Source organism: Rana temporaria, chromosome 11 (assembly GCF_905171775.1).
Source record: "Rana temporaria chromosome 11, aRanTem1.1, whole genome shotgun sequence".
Taxonomy (NCBI): Eukaryota; Metazoa; Chordata; class Amphibia; order Anura; family Ranidae; genus Rana; species Rana temporaria.
The window spans coordinates 46,837,399-46,860,198 of record NC_053499.1 but is presented as its reverse complement, the minus strand read 5'-3'; the positions used below and the strand labels follow the sequence as shown (position 1 = coordinate 46,860,198).

The following is a 22,800-nucleotide window of genomic DNA, read 5'->3' as shown; positions in this document are numbered from 1 at the left end:
TACAGATAGCAAAGAACAAAAACTGTCATGGGTTTTAACGCTGCCTTACTCTATTCAATATTAGAAGATTGTTTGGATTTACATACATTTAATGTGTACCCATATTGGGAAAAAAAATTGTCAAGTCATATTTCTTGCTGACAGACACTATCCAAAGCCTGCAGACAATCTCCACTAACTTTAATGTGTCAATACTGCTCCTTGGGAGCCCCAATAATTGTGATTCAAAGTTTTCATTTACAGAACATTTACAATAGACACTCTGCCCATCAATTCACACATTTCAGGATTCAGGTTAGTTAAGCCTAATGGGTATCCACACTGGTTTGCGATTATACAGTTGGAGAAAACCTGTTTATAATAATAATAATAATGAATTGTATGGTTATTATTTATTAATATGTGATGTGCATGTATTTTTATGTTATAAGGACACAAATGAGGAAATCGATACAGTGATTGCTTTTAACTCTGAAGTTTATTAACATCTACAAGATTAAAAAAATACAAGGAAGGTGACATTCACAAAATCCATCAGCTCATTGACTATGTTATAGATACCCGACACATATGTACTTTTGCTTGTGTGCTATTCTACTTCTTCCCCTAAAAAATGTCCACTAGTTGTGAAGGATACAAGCTCTACTATACTACTTTGTAAGATTGAAAAATACATTTCCTTTAGAACTAATAGTATGGGTCACAAGAAAAATATTTTGTGAAGGCCACCGTAGCGCATTTAACAGAAAGTAACATATCATTCCAGGCTTTAATCAGTAAGTCTGTTTAGTCCCAGTCCTTGGTAGTACATTTGGATGGATTATACATTGGGTGTGCACAGTGCCCCAGCACAGCCGCATCTCACTACATCAATGTAGGTATAACTCTGATGAGATCCATCTGTACACAATAGCTCTGCTGTCTTTTCTTTCACTTCCATTTCTGTACAGCAGGAACATTGGTGACTTATTGCTTGAAGTTTCATGGAGTAGCTGAAAAACAACAAAAGATAAATAAGAATAAGATTATACAACCTAAAACTAATTCATAGATTCAAATCTGAATATTTAGTGACTAGAAGATAAGCAGCTACCACTCCTCTATTTCAGCTGGGTATTGCTTTTGGGCCAAAAATGAGCTTCGAGGTCTGAGCCAAATAAATATATATCTAAACAAATGTATAGTATTATGACAAGAATCAGTCTAAATTGTAGCTGCAAATCTTCTGTATGTTGCTTCCCAATGTGGTAAATTAAAAATTAAGTAAAAGCAATAATCACATTCACATTTTTTAAAAGGTGGGACATGCAATTACAGCCTGCTTATTACTCATGCCCAGTATTTGGCACTTTGAGGAAGAGTTATCTTAAATTGGGTCCCTGCTTCTCTCAGCTTTACAGAACTAGGTTGGGTCTGCAACTGAGAAGTAAGCATTGCCAGAGTGTGCACATCACCATCACATCGCCAAATGGACCACACCACTGACTACTGACCTGGAGTGGTGGTCATGAAAGCAACCTCAGGGTTATAGACTTTTATCACCCTTCTAAGTTAAGGTGTGATGATTGCTTTTATTTGTATGATGTTGTTTTCAGATCAGTTCATTTATGTTTAAGTACACCTGTGGGGTTGATTTACTAAAACTGCAGAGTGCAAAATCTGGTGCATCTGTGCATGATAGCCAATCAGCTTCATACTACAGCTAGTTCAATTATACTTTGACAATAAAACCTGGAAACTGATGGGTTTCTATGGTGAGCTGCAATAGATTTTGCATGCTCCACTTTTAGTAAATCCCCCCTATTTATCACCAGTAGTTTCATTTTTTTATCCCCTTTACATATATGATTTAAAGATATCAAATCTATATCAGTGGTGTACCCAGCATATTTGGCACCCATGCCAAATTGTGGGTGTGGTCAAATTTCATCAACACGGAGAGGGGCTTAAAAGGGCACATCCTTTAATGACTGCTCCATCCCCCCCCCCCCCCCCATCCAGGGATTCTCCACTCCCCGCTCTAGTCCAGGGAGTCTTCACATCCCCCTTCTAGTCCAGGGATTGTCCACACGCCCCTCCTAGTCCAGAAATTCTCCACACACCCCTCTCCTAGTCTAGTCCACGGATTCTCTACACACCCACCCTCACCTAGTCAAGAGATTCTTCACCCCCTCTCCTAGTCCAGGGATACTCCACACCCCTCCTCTCCTAGTCTAGTCCAGGGATTCTCCACACACCCACCCTCGCCTAGTCCAGAGATTCTCCACTCCCCTCTCCTAGTCCAGGAATTCTCCACACGCCTCCTCTCCTAGTCCAGGGATTCTCCACACCCCCTCCCCTTTGTAGTCCAGGGATTCTCTGCAACCTCCCTCTTTTAGTCCAGGGATTCTCCAAAACCCCTCCCATGTCCAGGGATTCTCCACCCCCCCAGCCCAGTGATTCCCCCCCTCTCCTGTTTCAGGGACTCTTTACCTCCTCCTCTCCTAGGTCAGGGATTCTCCACCCCCAACCCCCAGTCCCTGTATTCTCCACACAACCCCACCCTCTCTCCTAGTCCAGGAATTCTCCACCCCCCTTCTCCTAGACCAGGGATTCTCCACCCCGTCCTCCTGGTCCAGGGATTCTTCACACAGTCCAGGGATTCTCCACATCCCCTCTCCTAATCCAGGGATTCTCGCTCCACCCTCAGTCCAAAGATTCTCCGCCCCCCCTTATCCTAGTCCAGAGATCCTCCACACCCCTCCTCTCCTAGGTCAGGGATTCTACACCCCCTCCTAGTCCAGGAATTCTTTACCCACCTTTCCTAGTCCAGGGATTCTTTACACCTCCCTGTAACCCTAGTCCAGGGTTTCATTACACCACCCCATCTCTCCATGTCCATGGATTCTCCACCCCTTCTAGGCCAGGGATACTCCACACACCCCCTTTCCTAATCCAGGGATTCTCCACCCCCCTTCCCCTAGTCGAGGGATTCTCCACCCCCCTTCTAGTCCAGGGATTCTCCACACCCCCTCCTAGTCCAGGGATTGTTCACATCTCCCCTTTCCCCTAGTCCAGGCTTTCTCCACACCACCCACTTTCTCCTAATCCAGGTATTCTCCACCCCCCATTTCTTAGTCCATGGATTCTTCACACGCCTCCCCTCCTAGTCCAGGAAATCTCTGCAACCCCCCTATTTTAGTGCAGGGATTCCCACACCCCCTCTGATAGTCCAGGGATTCACCCCCCCCCCCCCCCCCAACCAGGGATTCTCCACCCCATCTCCTAGTCCAGGGATTCTCCACACCCCTCCTCTCCTAGTACAGGGATTCTCTGCCAGGGTTTCTTTATACCTCCCTCTAATCCTAGTCCAGATCCGGGGATTCTCCACACCCCCCTCCTAGTCCAGGGATTCTTCACACCTCCCCTTTCCCCTAGTCCAGGCTTTCTCCACGCCACTTACTCTCTTCTAATCAAGGGATTCTCCACCCCCTCGTTTCTTAGTCCATGGATTCTCCACACCCCTCCTCTCCTAGTCCCAGAATTCTCCACAACCCCACTCCTAGTCCAGGGATTTGCCACCCCTCCCCCCATGCAGGGAGTCTTCATCCCCCTTCACCTAGTCCAGGGATTCTTCACACTTCCCTTCTCCCTTAGTCCAGGGTTTCTCCACACCACCCCATATCTCCATGTCCAGGGATTCTCCACATCCCCCCTTTCGTAGTTCAGGGATTCTTTACACCCCCTACCTAGTCCAAAGATTCTGAACCCCCGAACCCCCAGTCCCCGGATTCTCCATACACCTCCATCCCTGGAATTCTCCACCCTCTCATCCTAGTCCAGAGATTCTTCACACCCCTAGTCCAGGGATTCTCCACATCCCCCATTCCTAGTCCAGGGATTCTCCCCACACCCTCCTGTCCAGGGATTCTTCACACTTCCCCCTTACCCTAGTTCAGGGTTTCTCCACACCACCCCTCTTTCCTAGCCCAGAGATTCCCCACACTCCCTTTCTTAGTCCAGGGAATCTCCACAACCCCCTTTCCAAGTTCAAGGATTCTCCACCTCCCTCCTAGTCCAGGCATTCTTCACACCCCTTTCCAAGTCCAGAGAGTCTCCATCCCCACTCCCCTAGTCGAAGGATTTTCCACACCCCTCCTAGTCCAGAGATTCTTTAACCCCCCCCCAGTCTAGGGATTCTGCAAACCTTGCCCCCTCCCTCCTAGTCAAGGGATTCTCCACACCCCTGTCTCCTAGTCCAGGGATTCCCCACCCCCCCCCCCCATCCAGGCATCCTTCATCCCCCTCCTCCTAGTCCAGGGATTCTTCACATGCCAGTCCATGGATTCTCCACACCCCCTTTCTTAGTCCAGGTCCAGGGATTCTCCACATCCCCCTCCCCTTGTATGCAGGCTTTCCCTTCAAAGACTAAAGTGTAGAGCTGACAACCATCCCAGACAAGGTACCAGAGCACTGCAGCACAATAAAGTTATTACTGTTGCTCAATTGTCATCTAGGTTAAACATCTGGCTAAGAGACTATTAACTTTGACAGGAGGTATTGGTTTTCGGACATTTTATGAGTACATAAATGTTCTATAATTGTAAAATTTATTTAAACTAACTATATAATGATGAAGGCTGTGTATTTCGTAATTTACTATAAAAAACAACCAGTATGAAATATTATTGACTTACATTGATGATCCCATGCATGGTCCACCGCAGTATGTGAGTTCTACAGAGAGTGAGCAGTTTCCGTTTGTGAGGACTGTCTCGTTCTTACGAGCACTGCAGTCTTCTACAGTTGTGACGTTTACCACTTAAAAATAAGCAAAAAAACAAAATCAAGTTAGGCCAAAATGGAAGTATATGCCAAGTCATCTCTTTTGCCATTGCACTTTTTTCTGCTTGAATAATAAATTGTTCACTACCAAAAACCAGCATTTTCAAGGGCCTATATACAGTATGTGCAGTGTGCTAGTTGCTTCCACCCCTGCACTAGTCTACCTCTTTTTTGCTGGTTTTATGTCCTGAATTATTTCCTATCAACATGCAAGTTCCTCAGACCACAAACATTTATTTCAAGCATTTCTTATTAAGCAATAAAGCAGATGTTTCCCTCTATATTCCTCTTCTGAAATTGAAAGTTTAAGAATTTACCTCACTCTCATTCCCAGCGGCATTAATTATCAGGACCAATAGAGAAAGTGAATTATCGCAGCAGATAAAAAAATACTAAGGGAGTCTTATAACCCCTGCCAGGTTTCTTTGCAATTTGTATCCCATTGGAAAGATGTCCCTTCATTTCTCATACCATAGCCAAAACAGGAAGTTAAGCCCTGTACACACGATCAGTTTGTCTGCTGAAAACCGAACGATGGACTGTTTCTATCGGACAAACCGATTGTGTGTGGGCCCCATCGGTTTTATTTCCATCGGTGTAAAAAAATAGAACATGTTTTAAATGTTTCCTATGGATAAAAAACCTATAGAAAAATCAGATTGTCTGTATGGAACTCCATCGGTCAAAAATCCACGCCTGCTCAGAATCAAATTGACGCATGCTTGGAAGCATTGAACTTTTTTTTCGGCTCGTCGTAGTGTTCCAAGTCACTGCGTTTGGACGCGATCGGATTTTTGACTGATAGTGTGTAGGCAAGACTGATGAAAATCAGCTTCATCGGATATCCGACAAAAAATTCCATCGGATTAGATTCCATCAGATATCCAATCATGTGTACAGGGCTTTAGAGAAAATATATTGAATGTGAGGGAATCTGTGGTGGTCACCTGGTTCACCAGAGCAATTGGCCCATTGGAGAAATATAGCTGTTCTGGTGACAACCCAAAATATGAGATTTTCTTTAATCTTTCCCTCGGAGATAACAGTAAACAGGACTAATAGAGAGGGCGAATGTCCCTAACACAGGCACAGACAGCAATAAAAAAACAGAATTTGTAATTCCTTCTCCACTCTATCCAAATCTGAAAATAAAGTTTTGCCTTCACATATACTTTACATACAAACATAACAGTTTAGAGTGGAAAAACATATTTGTGATAAGACTTTGGTTCTACTCTTGTATTATATCTTGTATTATATTTATTTTGAATGTAAGTGGGAAAAAAAACAAGTAATTACATACTGCACTGGTGTATGTATATTACATCGGATATATTATATATATAGTAAAGTGCAGCCATAAGGATTTGTGATCACAGAAGGCAGCAGAACTGGCCTAGAAGTCAAATTATGAATTTTGGTCTTGGTAACTAAGGCCCAGATTCTCAAAGGGCTTACGGCGGCGCAACGCCATGTACACCGTCGTAAGTCCTAATCTGGGCCGTCGTATCTATGCGACTGATTCTTAGAATCAGTTACGCATAGATATCCATTAGATCCGACAGGCGTAAGGCTCTTACGCTGTCGGAGCTTAAATGCAATTTTTTTTTTGTCGCTAGGTGTCGCTAGGTGTCGCCTCCCCGTCAAGTATGCAAATTAGCTAGATACGCGAATTCCCGAACGTACGCGTGGTTGACGCAGTGAAGTTACGACGTTTACGTTAGGTTTGCGCGGTGTAAAGTTGCCCCTGCTATATGAGGGGCAACCAATGTTAAGTATGGCCGTCGTTCCCGCGTCCAAATTATAAAATTGACGTTGTTTGCGTAAGTCGTCCGTGAATGGGGCTGAACGCCATTTACGTTCACGTCGAAACCAATGACGTCCTTGCAACGTCATTTGGAGCAATGCACCCTGGGATATTTTCCGGACGGCGCATGCGCAGTACGTTCGGCGCGGGAACGCGCTTAATTTAAATGCTCCACGCCCCCTACCCGGCTAATTTGAATTAGGCGGGCTTGCGCCGGGTGATTTACGCTACGCCGCCGCAACTTTACAGGCAAGTTCTTTGTGAATAAAGCACTTGCCTGCAAAACTTGCGGCGGCGTAACGTAAATCAGATACGTTACCCCTGCCGAGTTTTACGGCAATCTACGAGAATCTGAGCCTAAGTTGTTATGGGGGATTGTTATTCTTGTTAACCAGACTTACTGTATTGGGAGCTTAAACTGATCTATTGCTTATATCAACAAGATTTCTGGTGAATAAAACTTACAAGCAATATTACTATTTTGTTGCAGCACTTTAAATAAACAGTTCTGGTAAAGTCCTTACCCTTCTTAGGAGTACAAGTCTGACAGCATCCATCTGCATCGTATGTAACAGTTCCCTGCAAGACACAATGTATATGTTTGTTATTCATTGTTCACTGCTTTCACATAGTTCCAAAAATTTAGAGGGAATGTGTCTCTATTGAAAGCAAAGTCCTCTGTCCCTTTTCCTCAATTGTCCCTCTTTATGGCCTGATGTCTAGATGGCTTTAAAAATAAATTATTTAAATACCAAAGGTTTTTTACTTTATCAAACCTTTTATTTATCCTCTAAATTAAGGCATTTTATTTTGGAAGCACAATATAAAGGAAAAGTAGTGGTGGAAAAAAACAAAACACCAATCATTTTTGCAGATTACTCCTTCATGTGTTCTTAGCTTGACTACTTTGTGCTAAAATGTGTCCTTTCTTATTTCAGAATGTTTCCAGGTAGGGTTTAATGTACATGGATTTTTTCTTAATTTTTTTTAACAATTTTTTTTGTAGTTCCTCCAAAATGTTTCAGCAGTGACTGCAAAGTACATCTATTATTAAACACTACCATATATACTACCTCTTACACTGCCTGTATCATCATTGGATGGATTCTTTTTATTTCATATCCTAGTAACCACACAGCAAGTGAGGGAATAACCTCCACTTTGCGATTACTGTAAGGAAAAAAGGTGGTTGACATCTTAACCCTCCTCTGATCAAAATGAAAAGAATAAAGAAATACAAAAAAAGGTTAAATTAACTGAAGTTTTCACTTGAGGTTTAAAGTTATTTTGTTTTAAATAAACTAAATTTGTAGTCATATTCAAAGTACTAAATGCTCTGTAGCTATTGTAATAAGGGACCTAAATGTGCATACTAATACTCTCAGGTACCATGACCTACATGCAAATCTTTACAAGCTACAGTGGTAGGGAGCTTGAGTCCACCTTATCCCACTTCTGTGCCTCATTATCGGCCCATAACCATAATGGTTGACGTCACTAGCCAAGAGTGAGTCACAGGAAGCAGGGTGGGGCTGAGATTTCTACAGGAATTTGCCAACAATAGTATGATAGCACATGCCAGATTTTTGGTCTTCTGAGGCACTCTGCAATGCATGTAAGATGAAATGAAGACACTTTGGGGCAAATCCTCAAAAAACCTGCCTAACTTAACTTTAAGCAGTTAAGTTACACTGGCGGAAAATTTCTACCTAAGTGCTCGCTCCACAAAGCACTTACCTAGAATTTTTCGGCTGTGTAACTTAAGTGCCTCCGTCGCAAGGCGGTCTTCTCATCCAGGGGGCGATGACAATTTAAATGAGGCGCGCTCCCGCGCCGGACGTTCTGCGCATGCGTGTGACGTCATTTTTCCCGACGGGCAGCGCGCGAAATTACGTTACGTCGGGCTTTGTGGATTGCGACAGGGACAATAAAGTTGCGTCGGGAAAAAAAAAAGTTACGCGGCGAAAAATAAAATTTGAAATTTAAAAAAAAACGCAGCGATCGAAAAAAAGGTATGTTTTTACAAGGTGTTACTAGTTTACACCTTGTAAAAGCATCCCTAATTTTACGCATGCAAAACTTAACTTACGCAGAAAACACAAAGCTAAAAAGCTTTGTGGATCTGCCTAAGTCCTCATTTGCATACGCAAAGGGGCATTTCGACTCGAAATGCCCCCAGCGGCGGATGCGGTACTGCATCTTAAGATCCGACAGTGTAAGTCTCTTACAGATGTCGGATCTTCTGCCTATCTTTGGAAAACTGATTCTGAGGATCAGTTCCAAAGATAGGCACAGGGATACGCAGGCTGAACAGCAGTTCCGCCTGCGTATCCCTTTTGAGGATTTGGCCCATTATATCTATGTTCTAAGATATATTTATATATTAGGTAGTAGATACTGTACCTGTTCACAAGTGCTTAAGTCTAATTTCTGACAGACTTTCTGTATTTTGGTCAGGACTGGAACTCCATTTTCTTCATTGCATTCATAGTAGACACAGCTGTTGTTGGGCACATGATAAATGTTTCCGATCTGTGAAATGAATAGAAAGTTAAAATTTGTATTTTTTTCTTCTGTGTTATTTACATATTTAATTGTCTGTACTTTTGTTACAATCACCGTAACTAGGATAATGTTACAAATATGGGAGGTTTCAGGTTAAATTTAAAGAGAACTTTTTCCAGCTATGCTTTTGTAATGTAGATACAGGCTATCTACCTAAAAATTAAAGTTGCTTAGGTGATTAGTTATGTTCTATATGTACATTTTTTAATAATTTGGTAAATGATGAGAGGCTCTAATAGGGTTATTTATTTAGATATTAACATAGTTAAGCAAGTAGTGGTGAGATTTATACAAGCTAAATACGTACTGGAATGTTAACTGTAGTTGTGCCAGTTGAGTCAGTGGTTGAGGTGATACTTGATGAACCACTATTTGATCCATTTGATGAACCACTATTTGATCCACTACTTGAACCATTTGATGAACCGCTAGTTGATCCACTTGAACCACTAGATGTACCACTTGTTGAATTATTTGATGTGCCACTCGTTGAGCTACTGGATGTGTCACTTGTGGAGCCACTAGATGTTCCATTTGTTGAGCCACTAGAGCCAGATGTTCCACTTGTTGCGCCACCAGATGTGCCACTTGTTGATCCACTAGATGTGCCATTTGTTGAGCCACTGGAAGTACCACTTGTTGATCCACTAGATGTGCCACTTCCTGAGCCACTGGATGTTCCACTTGCTGATCCACTGGATGTGCCACTTGTTGAGCCGCTAGATGTGCCACTTGAGCCACTGGATGTGCCACCTGTTGAACCACTAGATGTTCCACTTGAGCTACCTGTGCTAGTACTTATTATCATAGAACACTGCAAGGGTACGCATTTTCCGCAGCACTCTCCAGCTTTTTGTTTATAGGTATAACCCTAAAAAGGAAGCACAGTTAAATAATGATAGAACAGTTTATGTGTAATATAACTGGCACAATGACATTGATACAGTAAAATGTATTATTTTATTTTATTTTTATTGATCTCATGTGTAATAATACGGATGAGAAAATTGTGAAGTACAGTGCTCATTTATGCAATTTAATGTTTGTGACTCACCAAAGAAGAAGCATTTGAAGCTAAACATCAGTCAAAACATGTTTTCTTTTTAGTGGGGGCAAAGGGATTATCGTCTGTATCTCGGTTAGAGAGTGTTAACCATGTTACTGCCCTTTAACGGGATAGAAGAGGATTGAAAATCAATCATTTCTTATTTGCCTCCAAAACAGGAGGTAAGTGAAAGTCTCCAACTGGGGACATCTGTTCCAGTGACAGCTGTCAAATGGTATGCCCTATATGTAGTTTTTCCTGAACATAAATGACCACTCCTAAAACTCTCTACATACTGTCCAGTAAATAATTAGGAAGCATGTGTAAACCAAGAGTAGGCATTGGTGATATTGCAGATACAAGACATGTGCACAAATTGATCTGGGGAGAATGAAAGGGAGGTTCCAGGTATGGTCTGTAAAGACTAGTGCCCTTTTAAAATCAGTGGCCCGGATTCAGAAAGAAGTTACGCTGGCGTATCTATTGATACGCCGCGTAACTTCTAGGATGCGCCGGCGTATCTTTTTTCTGTATTCAGAAAACAAGATACGCCGGAATTTTGCTAAGATCCGACTAGCGTAAGCCTCTTACGCCATCGTATCTTAGTTGCATATTTACGCTGGCCGCTAGGTGGCGCTTCCATAGATTTACGCGAGGAATATGCAAATTAGGTAGATACGCCGATTCACAAACGTACGTACGCCCGGCGCATTTTTTTACGTCGTTTACATAAGGCTTTTTCCGGCGTAAAGTTACCCCTCATAAAGCAGGGGTAAGTCATGTTAGGTATGGACGTCGGAAACGTACTAACAGCGTCGTATTTTACATCGCTTGCGTAAGTCGTCTGTGAATGGGGCTGTACATAAGTTACGTTCACGTCGAAAGCATTGACTATTTGCGGCATAATTGGGAGCATGTGCACTGGGATACGTTCACCGACGGCGCATGTGCCGTTCGTCAAAAACGTCAATTACGTGGGGTCACAAGTAATTTAAATAAACCACGCCCACATCATCCACATTTGAATTAGGCGGGCTTACGTCCGCCCATATACGCTACGCCGCCGTAACTTTGGCCATAAGATCTTTCAGAATACACTACTCGCCTGACTGAGTTACGGCGGCGTAGCGCATATGAGATGCGCTATGCCCGCAGAAAGATACGCTAATCTTTCTGAATCTGGCCCAGTGTATTTAAACTGCTCAGCTTTGTCAGAAAAGCACATACTTAGGGGGTTATTTATTAAAGGCAAATCCATTTTGCACTGCAAGTGCACTTGGAAGTGCAGTCGCTGTAGATCTGAAGGGGGCATGCAAGGAAAAAAAACAGCATTTTAGCGTGCACATTTCAGATCTTCCCCTCAGATCTACAGTGACTGCACTTCCAAGTGCACATTCAGTACACTTTTAGTGCAAAGTGGATTTGCCTTTAGTAAATCAACCCCAATGTCTCCAAATAATGAAACTGACAGGATCTTTCTACATAATTACTAATAAGAAAATACAAGAAAGTTCCATAAAGTAACAGCTAAACTAGTACATTGAAAGACACTTACATCTTGGCAAGTTGTCTGGCACTGTATTGGTTGGCATTCAACTGCGTAAAACTCTGAGTTGCGGTCCATGTTGTGGGAACATTTACATGTTTGACAGGATTCCTGTGGTTGAGGAATTTCTGATCCAAGCTAAACAACAAAATAACATTGATTAAGGAATTATTTTTATATATAGGCAAGCATACCAGTTATTTGATTATTATTATTTGATATCACTGTGTCGGCGAAACCTTATAAATGTGATATAGTGTATATTTATCTTATTGAAATATTATGTTTAGGACAAAAAAAAATGAGATCAGAGGAGACACAGGAGAGCAGGCTGCGTATGATGGAGGCAGGTCCGCTGACTACGGTGTCAGCCCTGATATATCAGCATACATAGGGAAGGGTATAGACAGGCAGGATCAATTTTTGGGTTAAAAAAACTTTCTCTCTTGTTCTCTTATGATTTCCCATCACTCTCAGTGACTAAAGACACCAGAACAAAAAAAAAGGAGATGAATCTTTCCAGTGGGGACACAAACAGCAATAAAAAAAGTGGCAGAGATTCTAATCTTTCCATAAAAAATAAATAAAAAAAACTATGGACTATACATGCAGTTTGTATTTCTTGAAAGCACCTGTCCGTATGGGTGAATAGACATATTTTGACAATCTAAGCAAAAATAAGTTGCAATGCAGAAATAATTGTTGGTGAATGCAGCCTGTAGAGCATGCATACTGCTTGTCATCACAACAGCCCCTAACAGTGGGAACAACACAGAGGCAGCATATCACTGCCCCTGCTAACATGTGCCACATGGGCTGACTTCCTGACTATGCATGTCCCGTGTTTACCAAAAACAAGTTGAATGGCAGCTGTTAGTCATACACTAATGTACTGTATGTCAGTGATTTGTACTTTAGTAAGCATCAACCTGCAACCATAGGCGTGCGCACAGGGTGTTCCGGGTGTGCCCAGGCACACCCTAATCACCCTGTGCAGCACAGATTCCCCCTACTGCCCTGGCTCCCCCCTCCTTCCTTCTGCAGCACTACCGGTTTCCCTCCTTTCCTCTCCTGCCGGCTGTTGCTGCGGGGATGTTTTAGGATGAGTGGGGGAAGAGGCTGGTAAATATGTATTTATCAGCCCCTTCCCTTTCTGAATGAACATGGTAATTGATCGGTAGCGTGTGTTTAAGCTTTGGGGTGCACACCCTAATGCAATAGGCTGTGCACACTTATGCCTGCATGAAGTCAATCATCATAAACTGAGCCACATGTATCATGGTGTCATAGCTCACTAAATATTTAATATGCATGTGCTGGAATTAGGTGCATTTGTGAGCCTGGCCTCAAGAGGGAGACAAAGAAACATATAACTTGTCATAATACTATAAATAAAATATGAAATTAATAACATTTTTGGGGTTTATTTTGCAGTTGCTATTCAGCATTAAAGTGGTTTTAAAACCTTAAAGCTTTCACCTTAATGCATTCTATGTGTTAAGGTAAAAAAAAACTTCTGTGCTGCAAAGTACCTAGCCCCCCTAGATTTACCTGCGCCCAATGCAGCGATGTGCATAACACAGCAGCAGCTTTCTCCCTCCTCCCTGGGCAAATTGATAGCAGTGGAAGCCATTGGTTACCACTGTTGTCAATCAATGGCTGTGCCGAGAGAGTGGGGGGCGGGTCAAGCTGCCTGCTCTGTGTCAATAGACGCAGACAGGGCCGCTCAGGAGAGAGCACACCGGTGCCCCTATGAAAAGTGGCTTTCCATGGGGGGCACTGGGTGGGGGGAGGAGCCTGGGGTGCTGACGGGGGAGCCCAGAAGAACAGGATCGGGACTGCTCTGTGCAAAACCATTGCACAGAGCAGGTAAGTATAACATGTTTATTATTTTAATAAAAAAATGTATAAAGCTTTAATGTCGCTTTAAAAGTAGTATATCAGTATATACACTGGTCATGATATAATTGAGTATAACTTTATATTTCTTTTGTTCAGACTGAAGACTGTATAAGACATTTAATGCCATGTAGTTATATAATTATAAAACACTATACAGTGGAACCTCGGATTGCGAGTAACACAGTTAACAAGCGTTTCGCAATACGAACAATTGTTTTTTTTTAAATCCTGATTTAGTTTGCAAGTGTTGTCTTGCAAAATGAGCAGGATTCAAACCTCTGCGGTGTACAGTTCACTGTATTTTGCCAGAGGTGAGGGGGCACCGGTGACACTCGGATCCATTCGAAAATACTCGGAAACACTTGGAAATACTCCATTCCAGAGTGTTTCAGAGCCTTTCCAAAGGTTTTTGAGTGCAGCCAAGCGGTCTCTGAGTATTTCGGAGTCTCTCTGGCACCCCCCACCTCTGGCCACATGCCGTATTGCATGCCATAGAAGTCAATGTGGAACAAATTATCTTCGTTTCCATTGACTTCTATGGGGAAGCCCAGTTTGATATGCGAGTGCTTTGAATTACAAGCATTCTCCTGTAACGGATAATGCTTGTAATCCAAGGTTCCACTGTAGTATCTTATAAAACAGGAGAATAAAGACTAATATCTTACCTGGTAGACTACGTTTTTGACCACGCACACAGTTTCAGGAACTGTAGTAAGAAAAAGAAAATACACATCAAATTGCTGTTTTGTTTTCTGATTTTCAATCAGTTGTTTTGCACAGGAAATATCTGAGGGCTAATGGATTATGACTTTGAATTGCAGTGAAAGTGAAATTAATGTTAGCCAGCAAACACAGCAACTGCGGAACCCAGAAGTTCACTGCATTTGCCTTAATCTAAATCCTTTATAATCCACTCTAGTCAAAATCTTAAATGTCCACTGGGAAGAAAAATCCGACTCCCACTCTTTAAGAAACTTGTAAGTGCTAATATTCTTTTACATCAAGTTTTCTGTATATGAGATACAGCAAGGATCCTGCAGTGGGTATATTGCAGAATCGCTCAGTTGATTGAATCAGAGGTTCTCAGATCATCACATTACCCAACAGCTATATGGAAAAGCCTCACAGGGTCCAAGTGCTGGCCTTGCCTCACCATGCTATGTAGGAGACAAAGGGGATGATTTACTAAGACCCTTTCACACGGAGGCATTTTACAGGCGTATTGGCACTAAAAATAGTGCCTGAAAGCGCCTGTAAACTGCCTCTTCTGCAGCCCCAGTATGAAAGGCCAAGTGCTTTCATACTGGGCGGTGAGCTTGCAGGACGAAAAAAAGGTCCTGCAAGCAGCATCTTTGAGCGGTATTCCTCGACTACCCCTTCCCAAATTTAAATGAATGGGCACCACTGCCGAAGTATGTGCAAAGTGCTTTGGCACTTTTTGGGCGCTATTAACCCTTTCCTTGGCCGATAGCCGCCAAATTGCGCCGCCATAACAGTGGTAAAGCGTCGCAAAAACAATCAGCGCTTTACTGCTAATGCCCCCACCACAGTGTGAAGAGGGTCTAAAACTGGAGAGTGCAAAATCGGTTGCAGCTGTGCATTGTAGCCTGTCAGCTTCTAACTTCAATTTGTTCTATTAAGCTTTGACAAAAATACCTGAAATCTGATCTGTTTTTATGCAGAGCTACACCAGAGTTTGCATTCTCTAGTTTTAGTAGTAAATCGACCCCAAAGTGCGTCCAGCAGCGATCACAACGATATAGTGTTACTATGCTAACATTGTATTGCTCTGGTCACAGTACTAAAATGTACTGAAAAAGAAAAAAAAAATGTTGTTGCTTTTTTTTGTTACATACTGTCACCAGTCAGTGACCCCGATCATCGCCATACCAGTTATATGATGACACTGTACTGCACTTACACAGTATGTAAAACAAAACATTTTTATAATTTCTTCATTTTCTAAAAAAATTGTTGCAACTTCAAAAATCTCACCATGCCTCTTACTAAATACCCTGGACTGTCTACTTTCCAAAAAGGGGTCATTTGGGGCATATGTGCACTGTTCAGGAGTTTTGGTCATCAAGAAATGAAATTGATGGATTTTCAGATATGTACCATATTTTGTGGCCTCTATAACTTACCTACAGGCTAAATAATATACACTGATTTGGGGTATTTTCACCAAAGAACTGTAGCAGAATACAGTTTGGCCTAAATTTATCGAGAAAGATTATGTATTTGCAAAATTGTATAATATAATTTGTATTTTTTTTTCAAAAGGTTTTTAAGTTTAGTTAGCACACAATAAAAAAACCCAGTGGTGATTAAATACCACCAAAAGAAATCTCCATTTGTGTGAAAACAATGATAAAATGTTTATATGGGTACAGTGTTGCATGACCGCAAAATTTTCATTCAAAGAGTGACAGCGTTAAAAGCTAAAAATCGACAGTGTGAAAGTGCCCAGTATTGAAGTGGTTAATGTAGGATGACCTATATATAATCCATTTTATGTAAGGCAATTTATATATGATCTATTGGACTTACCACATGTAATATTGGGGCAGCATGCATCTGGTGGAATAAAAGTAGCCACTTTGTAGCCTACGTCACATATTGGCATCTTGCATTCACAAACTCCACATGCTAAAATGACACAAAAACACTCATTGTCACAATACAATTTGAAATAAAGTGTATCTAAAGCTCAAGTTTTTTTCTTTTTATTTTAGATAAAGAGTATTGAAGGGGTTATAACCCATATGACTTATTTTTCTGTATGTGTCCCATTTGATAGCCTTCCCTTCACTTTTGGTCCTACAATACAACAATGAAAGGGAATCTATCCAAAGCGGGGTGATATCCCCCTCCTAGATAGTTGGCCCCCTAAAAGTGTTTGTTTACCCATTGGAAAATGTACCCCTTCTGCCTGTTTCAGTTACAAAATCAACATTTTGGATTCTCATTAAATTTCTCCAGTGTCATTTGGTTCATTAAAACAGATAGAGAGTAAATCTCCCCACCAGGGACATGAAGGCAGCAATAAAAAAAATGAAGGACCTGTGTTGACAGGTCTATTTGATGTTAAGAGAGGTTTTCATTACCATGGAAGTCTATGGAAATGAAAATAACGCTTGGTCAAATGAAAGTCAGAAGGCAGACAACTGCAGGTCACATACACATATCAATGAATATTGAATGATCTCAGAAGTGTCTAAAACTGATGTAAAAAACGTATAGCTCATCCACAGTTGCTGCTGTAATATCATCATACCATATATACTGCGCCAAACACACAGTAAGCATTTGATGGTCAATACAGCCAATGTTATCAAAAACACATAATATGGGGGCCATCGAACTAAACCAAAGTTCCCGTTGATTTCAAAGTATGAGCACATTCATTTTGACCGTGTATGAAAAATTTCCAGACTTGAACGATTAAAGGCTAAGTTTAGACGTGTGTTTAAACTTCCACACTCCTGAAAAGCAATCTGTGTTCATATAACTTTTCAATGCATTTGCCAAGCTGTGAATAAGAAATATAATCCCTTCTGGTCAAAAGTTTTAACCCAATAAATATATATGGACTACTTGAATGCCTTGAATGTCTTCAATATAAGGGATACAACAAGCAATGCCCACAATATATATATATATATATATATATATATATATATGTAGCCTATAAGGCCTTGCCAGTAACTGTTTACATATACTGAACATATGGGAACTGGAGACATATTGACTTGCACATAGACTGGACACAGCTTCATTTTATTTTATTTTCTAAATAAGTATTGCCTACTTCAGTAAATCAGTCCTATTGAGTAAACTTACTTGTACTGGAAACAGGTGTAGACGTTGGTGGAGATGCAGTGGATCCAGTTGTTGAAGGTGTCGTTGTAGGGATTTCAGTTGTTGATGATGATGTAGTTAATGTGGATGGAGTTGTTGATGGTGGAGTTGAGATAGTTGCAGTTGTTGATGGTACAGTTGTAGATGGAGTAGCCGGAGTGGTTTCAGTTACTGTGCTTGATGAGGTAGTGGATTTAGTGGTGGGCGTTGTTGTTGTTGTGGGGCTAACAGTTGTAGGAGTTGTACAAGGCCCCACACTTCTCTCAATTAAACATGTATCATTGCAAATGGCATAGTATTGACAGCCATCAGCATCTTCTTTGCTGTAGATTATTTCACCTGAAATATAGATTTAAAGGCCAGCTGAAGTGTATAACAAAGCAACATCCTTGACACATTTTATACGCGGATATGCTTTTTGTTTTAATTTCCTAATTGTATGTATTGCTTATTGAGATTACTGGGAAACGTGCCTTAACAGTCAAGTTCCCCTGCCCCAAACTCGCTCATCCATGTTTTATTGGATTTTGCTTTGTGCACTGGCGTGCAGTCATTGTGGAACAGGAAGGGGCAGAGTGCTGTCTCTCCTCCCTGGCTCCTTGTATTTTCTTCTCCTGTCTTCTCCTGTGTACACAAAATGTCAGAGCCGAGGAGGAGGCTGCTTCGCTCTGCTCTGCAGTGAGTGCTTATACAGGCAGCTGCCACAGAAAGATGGAATTGTGGCATTTTGAACCCCAGAAGAGATGCAGGGCAGGTGTGACTGGTGGCCGTGCTAGCACACCCATTTCAGGCAACTTGTTCAGGCACTTGGCTCCTGCACTGGGCTCCAGGAGGTGTGGATCACCTGTGTTTTCCTCCTGCAGCAGCTGAATGCTGGTGGTAGAGGAGGAAAAGCCAGCATTCAGCTGCTGCAGGAGGAAAATATAGGTAATCAGTTCTAGTAAATGACACACCTCCTGTCCAGTGTTGCATGGAGGTGCCATGGGAGCAAAAGTGGGGTTGCCATTGCGACCCCTGAGGCTACGCCGATGGATAGTTGCTTCTCTAGCATTCAGAAATTTGGCAGTGTAAGTCCCCTTTCACACTGGTGGACCGATCGGTTCCGCCTGTCAGTTTTTTAGGCGGACCCTCCACTGCCCTCTATGGAGTGGCGCATGTAAATGAACATGTGTCTGTTGACCCCCACTGACCTCCAAACCAATCCTACCTGCTAAAAATAGACAGATGGGGGATCTGCTCCTCTGCCCCCTGTTCCTCTGGTTCCACCATGCTCCCATGGTCCCCCTGTGCTTCTCAAGTCTCCCCCCTGCTCCTCTGGTCCCCCCAAACTCCTCTGTCCCCTGTGCTGCTCTGGTTCACCCCGTGCCCCTCTGGTTCCCCCTGTTCCTCTGGTCTCCCCTGCTCCTCTGGTCCCTCACGCTCCTCTGGTCCCCCCTGTGCTCCTCTGGTCCCATGTGCTCTTCTGGTCCCCCCTGTGCTATTCTGCCCCCCTTTGCTCCTCTGGTCCACCATGCTTCTCTGGTCCCTCGCTGATCCTCTATTCCCCCTGTGCTACTCTGGTCCCCCCTCCTCTGGTACCACCCCCCGCAGCGCTCACCTCCTCTCCCTGGCTGGTTGTGCATTGAAGGCTGAATAAAGGCATGATCTTCAGTACGGAGAAACTCATCAGATGATCGAAAAGACAGCCACACAAAGTTATAACATAACCTTCCTTGGCACTTGTTTTCCTGGTCTTTCCTTCCTCCACTCTCCATCCTGTCTGCTGCTGTGGGGGAAGTAAAGACCAGGAGAACGAGTGCCAAGGAAGGTTATAACTTTGTGTGGCTGACTTTTCGATTGTATTATGAGCTTCTCCGTGCTGAGGATCATGCCTTTATTCAACCTGCACTGCACAACTAGCCAGGGAGAGGAGGTGAGTGCTGTGGAGAGACCAGACATAGGGAGGGACCAGGGAAGTGGAGGGGAGCATCAGCTGAAGAAGGGGCAGGAGCAGGAGCAGCAACTGGGTCAGCATTTACAGGTACCGATCCCTGTATGCTCCTCCTGCAGCAGCAGCTGAATGCTAGCGGTAAATAGAGGAGGAGAAGCAGCCTTTCAGCTTCTGCAGGAGGATCAGTATCAAATGCAGCGTCCCTCTCAATGCCACGCCCAGGAGCACAAGCCCCCCCCCCCAGAACAAACCAGGTCCCCCCTGCCAATCTTATACTTACCTATCCCATATAGCCGAGATATTGCCATGTCCTAAGCATGGCAATATCTTGGCTATATGGCCCCATCTCTGCAGCACAGCCACCTATAAGACTCTCATCCATGTCACAATTTACATTCAACAGAGTTTATACTCTGTATGGTGTACAAGTACAAAATCTCTATAGGATTGAATGTAAAATTTTCGGGCACATGTGGGCTAAGGAGCGAGGATTAGTGCAAGAACTACTTTCAAAATCAGTGCAACGGAGTTGGGTTGCACTGATTTGACCTCTCTCTAAGGAGCGATCTGTCATGTGATTTGAAACTGTAAAATTGCATGCCAAGTCACACTGTTGTGAAAGGGGCTAACTGCAATTACCTATTTAAATGTTGTTTATAATATATAATTCCTAATTGTCTAAAGGCTAAGTTTACCTTTTATAGATAGAATTTCACTTTTCATAATACATAGAAGCTTTTGCTAATGTTTTTTTTTTGCCCAAGCCATCCCATTGTGCTTATCTCTTACTTACCTAGTCCAAGGCAGCTTTGAATTTGCATCTCTCGGTTCAAAATTCCAAAAAAGCACTCTGAGCCCTGTAGCATCATGTAACCATCCAGGGCCATGCGCTACTGTACTGCATTACAGAATAGGTTGTGTTTTACCTCTATGGACCACACCTCCCTAATTACTATACCACCTCTTTTTTATTTCCACCTACTTTCCTACTTACATAGGAGGTAAGGTTGAATAAAGACAATAGTCTATCCAGTTCAACCTGTATTGGTGTCCGTGTGTCAGTGTTTATCCCCGTATATTGTGTTGACTAAGATACACATCCAGGAGTCTTATAAATATATCAATATCCTTATCGCCCTGAGAGGGAAAAACCCTGCGCAGCTTTAGGTAAAACCTCTTCTCCTCCAATCTTATTGTGTGGTCCCATATTCTCTTACACTTCCTGAGACTGAATCGTTTTTTTCCTATGCTGGGATCACCATTAAGGTATTTGTAGATTGCTATCATATCCCCTCTTAAGCGTCTCTTCTCCAGTGAGAATAAATTTAGTGCTTGTAGTCGTTCCTCGCACTTGAGGTCCTCCAATCCCCATATTAATTTTGTTGCCCTTCTTTGGACTCTCTCCATTTCTAGCACATCCCTTCTGAGGACTGGTGACCAAAACTGGAATGAAGACTCCAGATGTGGCCTAACCAGAGTTTTATAAAGTAGGCAGGATTATAGTTTTATCTCTGGACTATATCAACTTTTTTATGCATGCTAATATTCTTCCAGCTTTGGTAGCTGCAGCTTGACATTGCATGCTATTGCTCAGTCTGTCATCTACTAGGATCCCTAGATCTTTCTCCATCCTTGATTTTCCCAGAGGTTCTCTACCTAGTGAGTAGTTTGTGTTTTTAGACCCCAAGTGCATTACCTTACATTTCTCCACATTAAACCTCATTTGCCATCTAGTTGCCCACTCCATTATTTTATTTAAAGTGGCTATACACCATTCAATCTGAGTATACAATCCCAATTGGATCTATCATCAACTCTGTAGTGCAAGGACCTGCCTGTCTGATTTGATATGGATCCAATGAATTGTTAAAATGTTGGTTTCATCTGACCAGAGTACCGTCTTCCACATGCAAACATGGCTTCTTATGGCTTTCTTTCAAAAATGGCTTTCTTCTTGCCACTCTTCCATAAAGACCAGCTTTGTGGAGTGTACTACTAATAGTTGTCCTGTGGACAGATTTTCTCCCACCTGAGCTATGGATCCCTGCAGCTCCTCCAGAGTTACTATGGGCCTCTTAGCTGCTTCTCTGATTAATGCTCTTTTTGCCCGGCCTGTCAGTTTAGGTGGACAGCCATGTCTTGGTAGGTTTGCAGTTGTGCCATACTCTTTCCATTTTTGGATAATGGATTGAACGGTGCTCCATGAGATGTTAAAAGATTGTGATATTGTTTTATACCCTAACACTGCTTTAAACTTCTCCACAACTTTATCCCTGACCTGTCTGGTGTTTTCCTTGGCCTTCCTGGTGTTTTTTGTTCACTAAGGTTCTCTAACAAACCTCTGGGGGCTTTAAATAGCAGCTGTATTTATACTGAGATAAAATTACACACAGGTGGACTTTATTTAATAATTAGGTGACTTCTGAAGGCAATTGGTTCCACTAGATGTTAGTTAGGGGTATCAGAGTAAAGGGGGCTGAATACAAATGCACACCACACTTTTCAGATATTTATTTGTAAAACATTTGGAAAAACTATTTATAATTTTCCTTCCACTTACCAATTATGTGCCACTTTGTGTATTGGTCTATCGCATAAAATCCCAATTAAACACATTTACATCTTTGGTTGTAACATGACAAAATGTGGGAAATGTCAAGGGGTATGAATACTTTTTTAAGGCACTGTAGTTGATAGTAGGTCTAAAGTAGATAAATAACATTGCTCTGCACTGCTGTACAGTGTATGCAATTCTGTGATAAAATGTAGCAACTAAAGAACTAGCAATAAAATGGTAGTCAAAAAATTTAACATTAAAGCGTTTGTATACCCGCTAATTTTTTATTTATTTTTTTACCTGTAAGGCAAAAGGCATAATGAGCTAGTATGTACCGCTTACTAGCTCATTGTGAAATACTTACCTTAGAACGAGGCGTCGCAGGTGATCCCGAGGGAGCTGAAGTCAGCAGCTCATTGCAAGGGTAATCTCTCCTAAACCGTACAGGTTTAGGAAATATTGAGCCAAATCCTCAAAAATCCTGCCTAACTTATCTTTTCCCATTTAAGTTACACTGACTTAAAATTTCTATCTAAGTGCCCGATCCACAAAGCACTTACCTAGAAATTTCAGGCCGTGTAACTTAAATGTCTCCGGCGCAAGGCGGTCCTCTTCTGCAGGGGGCGATGACAATTTAAATGAGGCGCGCTCCCGCGCCGGCCGTACTGCGCATGCTCGTGATGTCATTTTCCCGACGGGCAGCGCGCAAAATTACGCTACGTCAGGCTTTGTGGATTGCGACGGGACAATAAAGTTGCGTCGG

At 42.4% G+C, this 22,800-nt stretch overlaps 1 protein-coding gene across 1 annotated transcript in view; it reads right to left on the bottom strand.

Moving 5' to 3' along the window:
* Positions 1 to 459: 459 nt before the first annotated feature.
* The window catches only part of LOC120916786 (mucin-19-like), a 191,445-nt gene continuing 169,104 nt past the window's right edge, over positions 460 to 22,800 (bottom strand). Inside the window, exons 75-83 of the mRNA XM_040327723.1 lie at positions 17,533 to 17,889; positions 16,240 to 16,338; positions 14,355 to 14,395; positions 11,797 to 11,925; positions 9,504 to 10,067; positions 9,035 to 9,163; positions 7,156 to 7,210; positions 4,677 to 4,800; positions 460 to 992 (exon numbers count right to left, since the gene is read on the bottom strand). Of these exons, the coding sequence (XP_040183657.1) occupies positions 821 to 992; positions 4,677 to 4,800; positions 7,156 to 7,210; positions 9,035 to 9,163; positions 9,504 to 10,067; positions 11,797 to 11,925; positions 14,355 to 14,395; positions 16,240 to 16,338; positions 17,533 to 17,889 (1,670 nt within the window). The 3' untranslated portion in view covers positions 460 to 820. The remainder of the gene's footprint in view (positions 993 to 4,676; positions 4,801 to 7,155; positions 7,211 to 9,034; positions 9,164 to 9,503; positions 10,068 to 11,796; positions 11,926 to 14,354; positions 14,396 to 16,239; positions 16,339 to 17,532; positions 17,890 to 22,800) is intronic.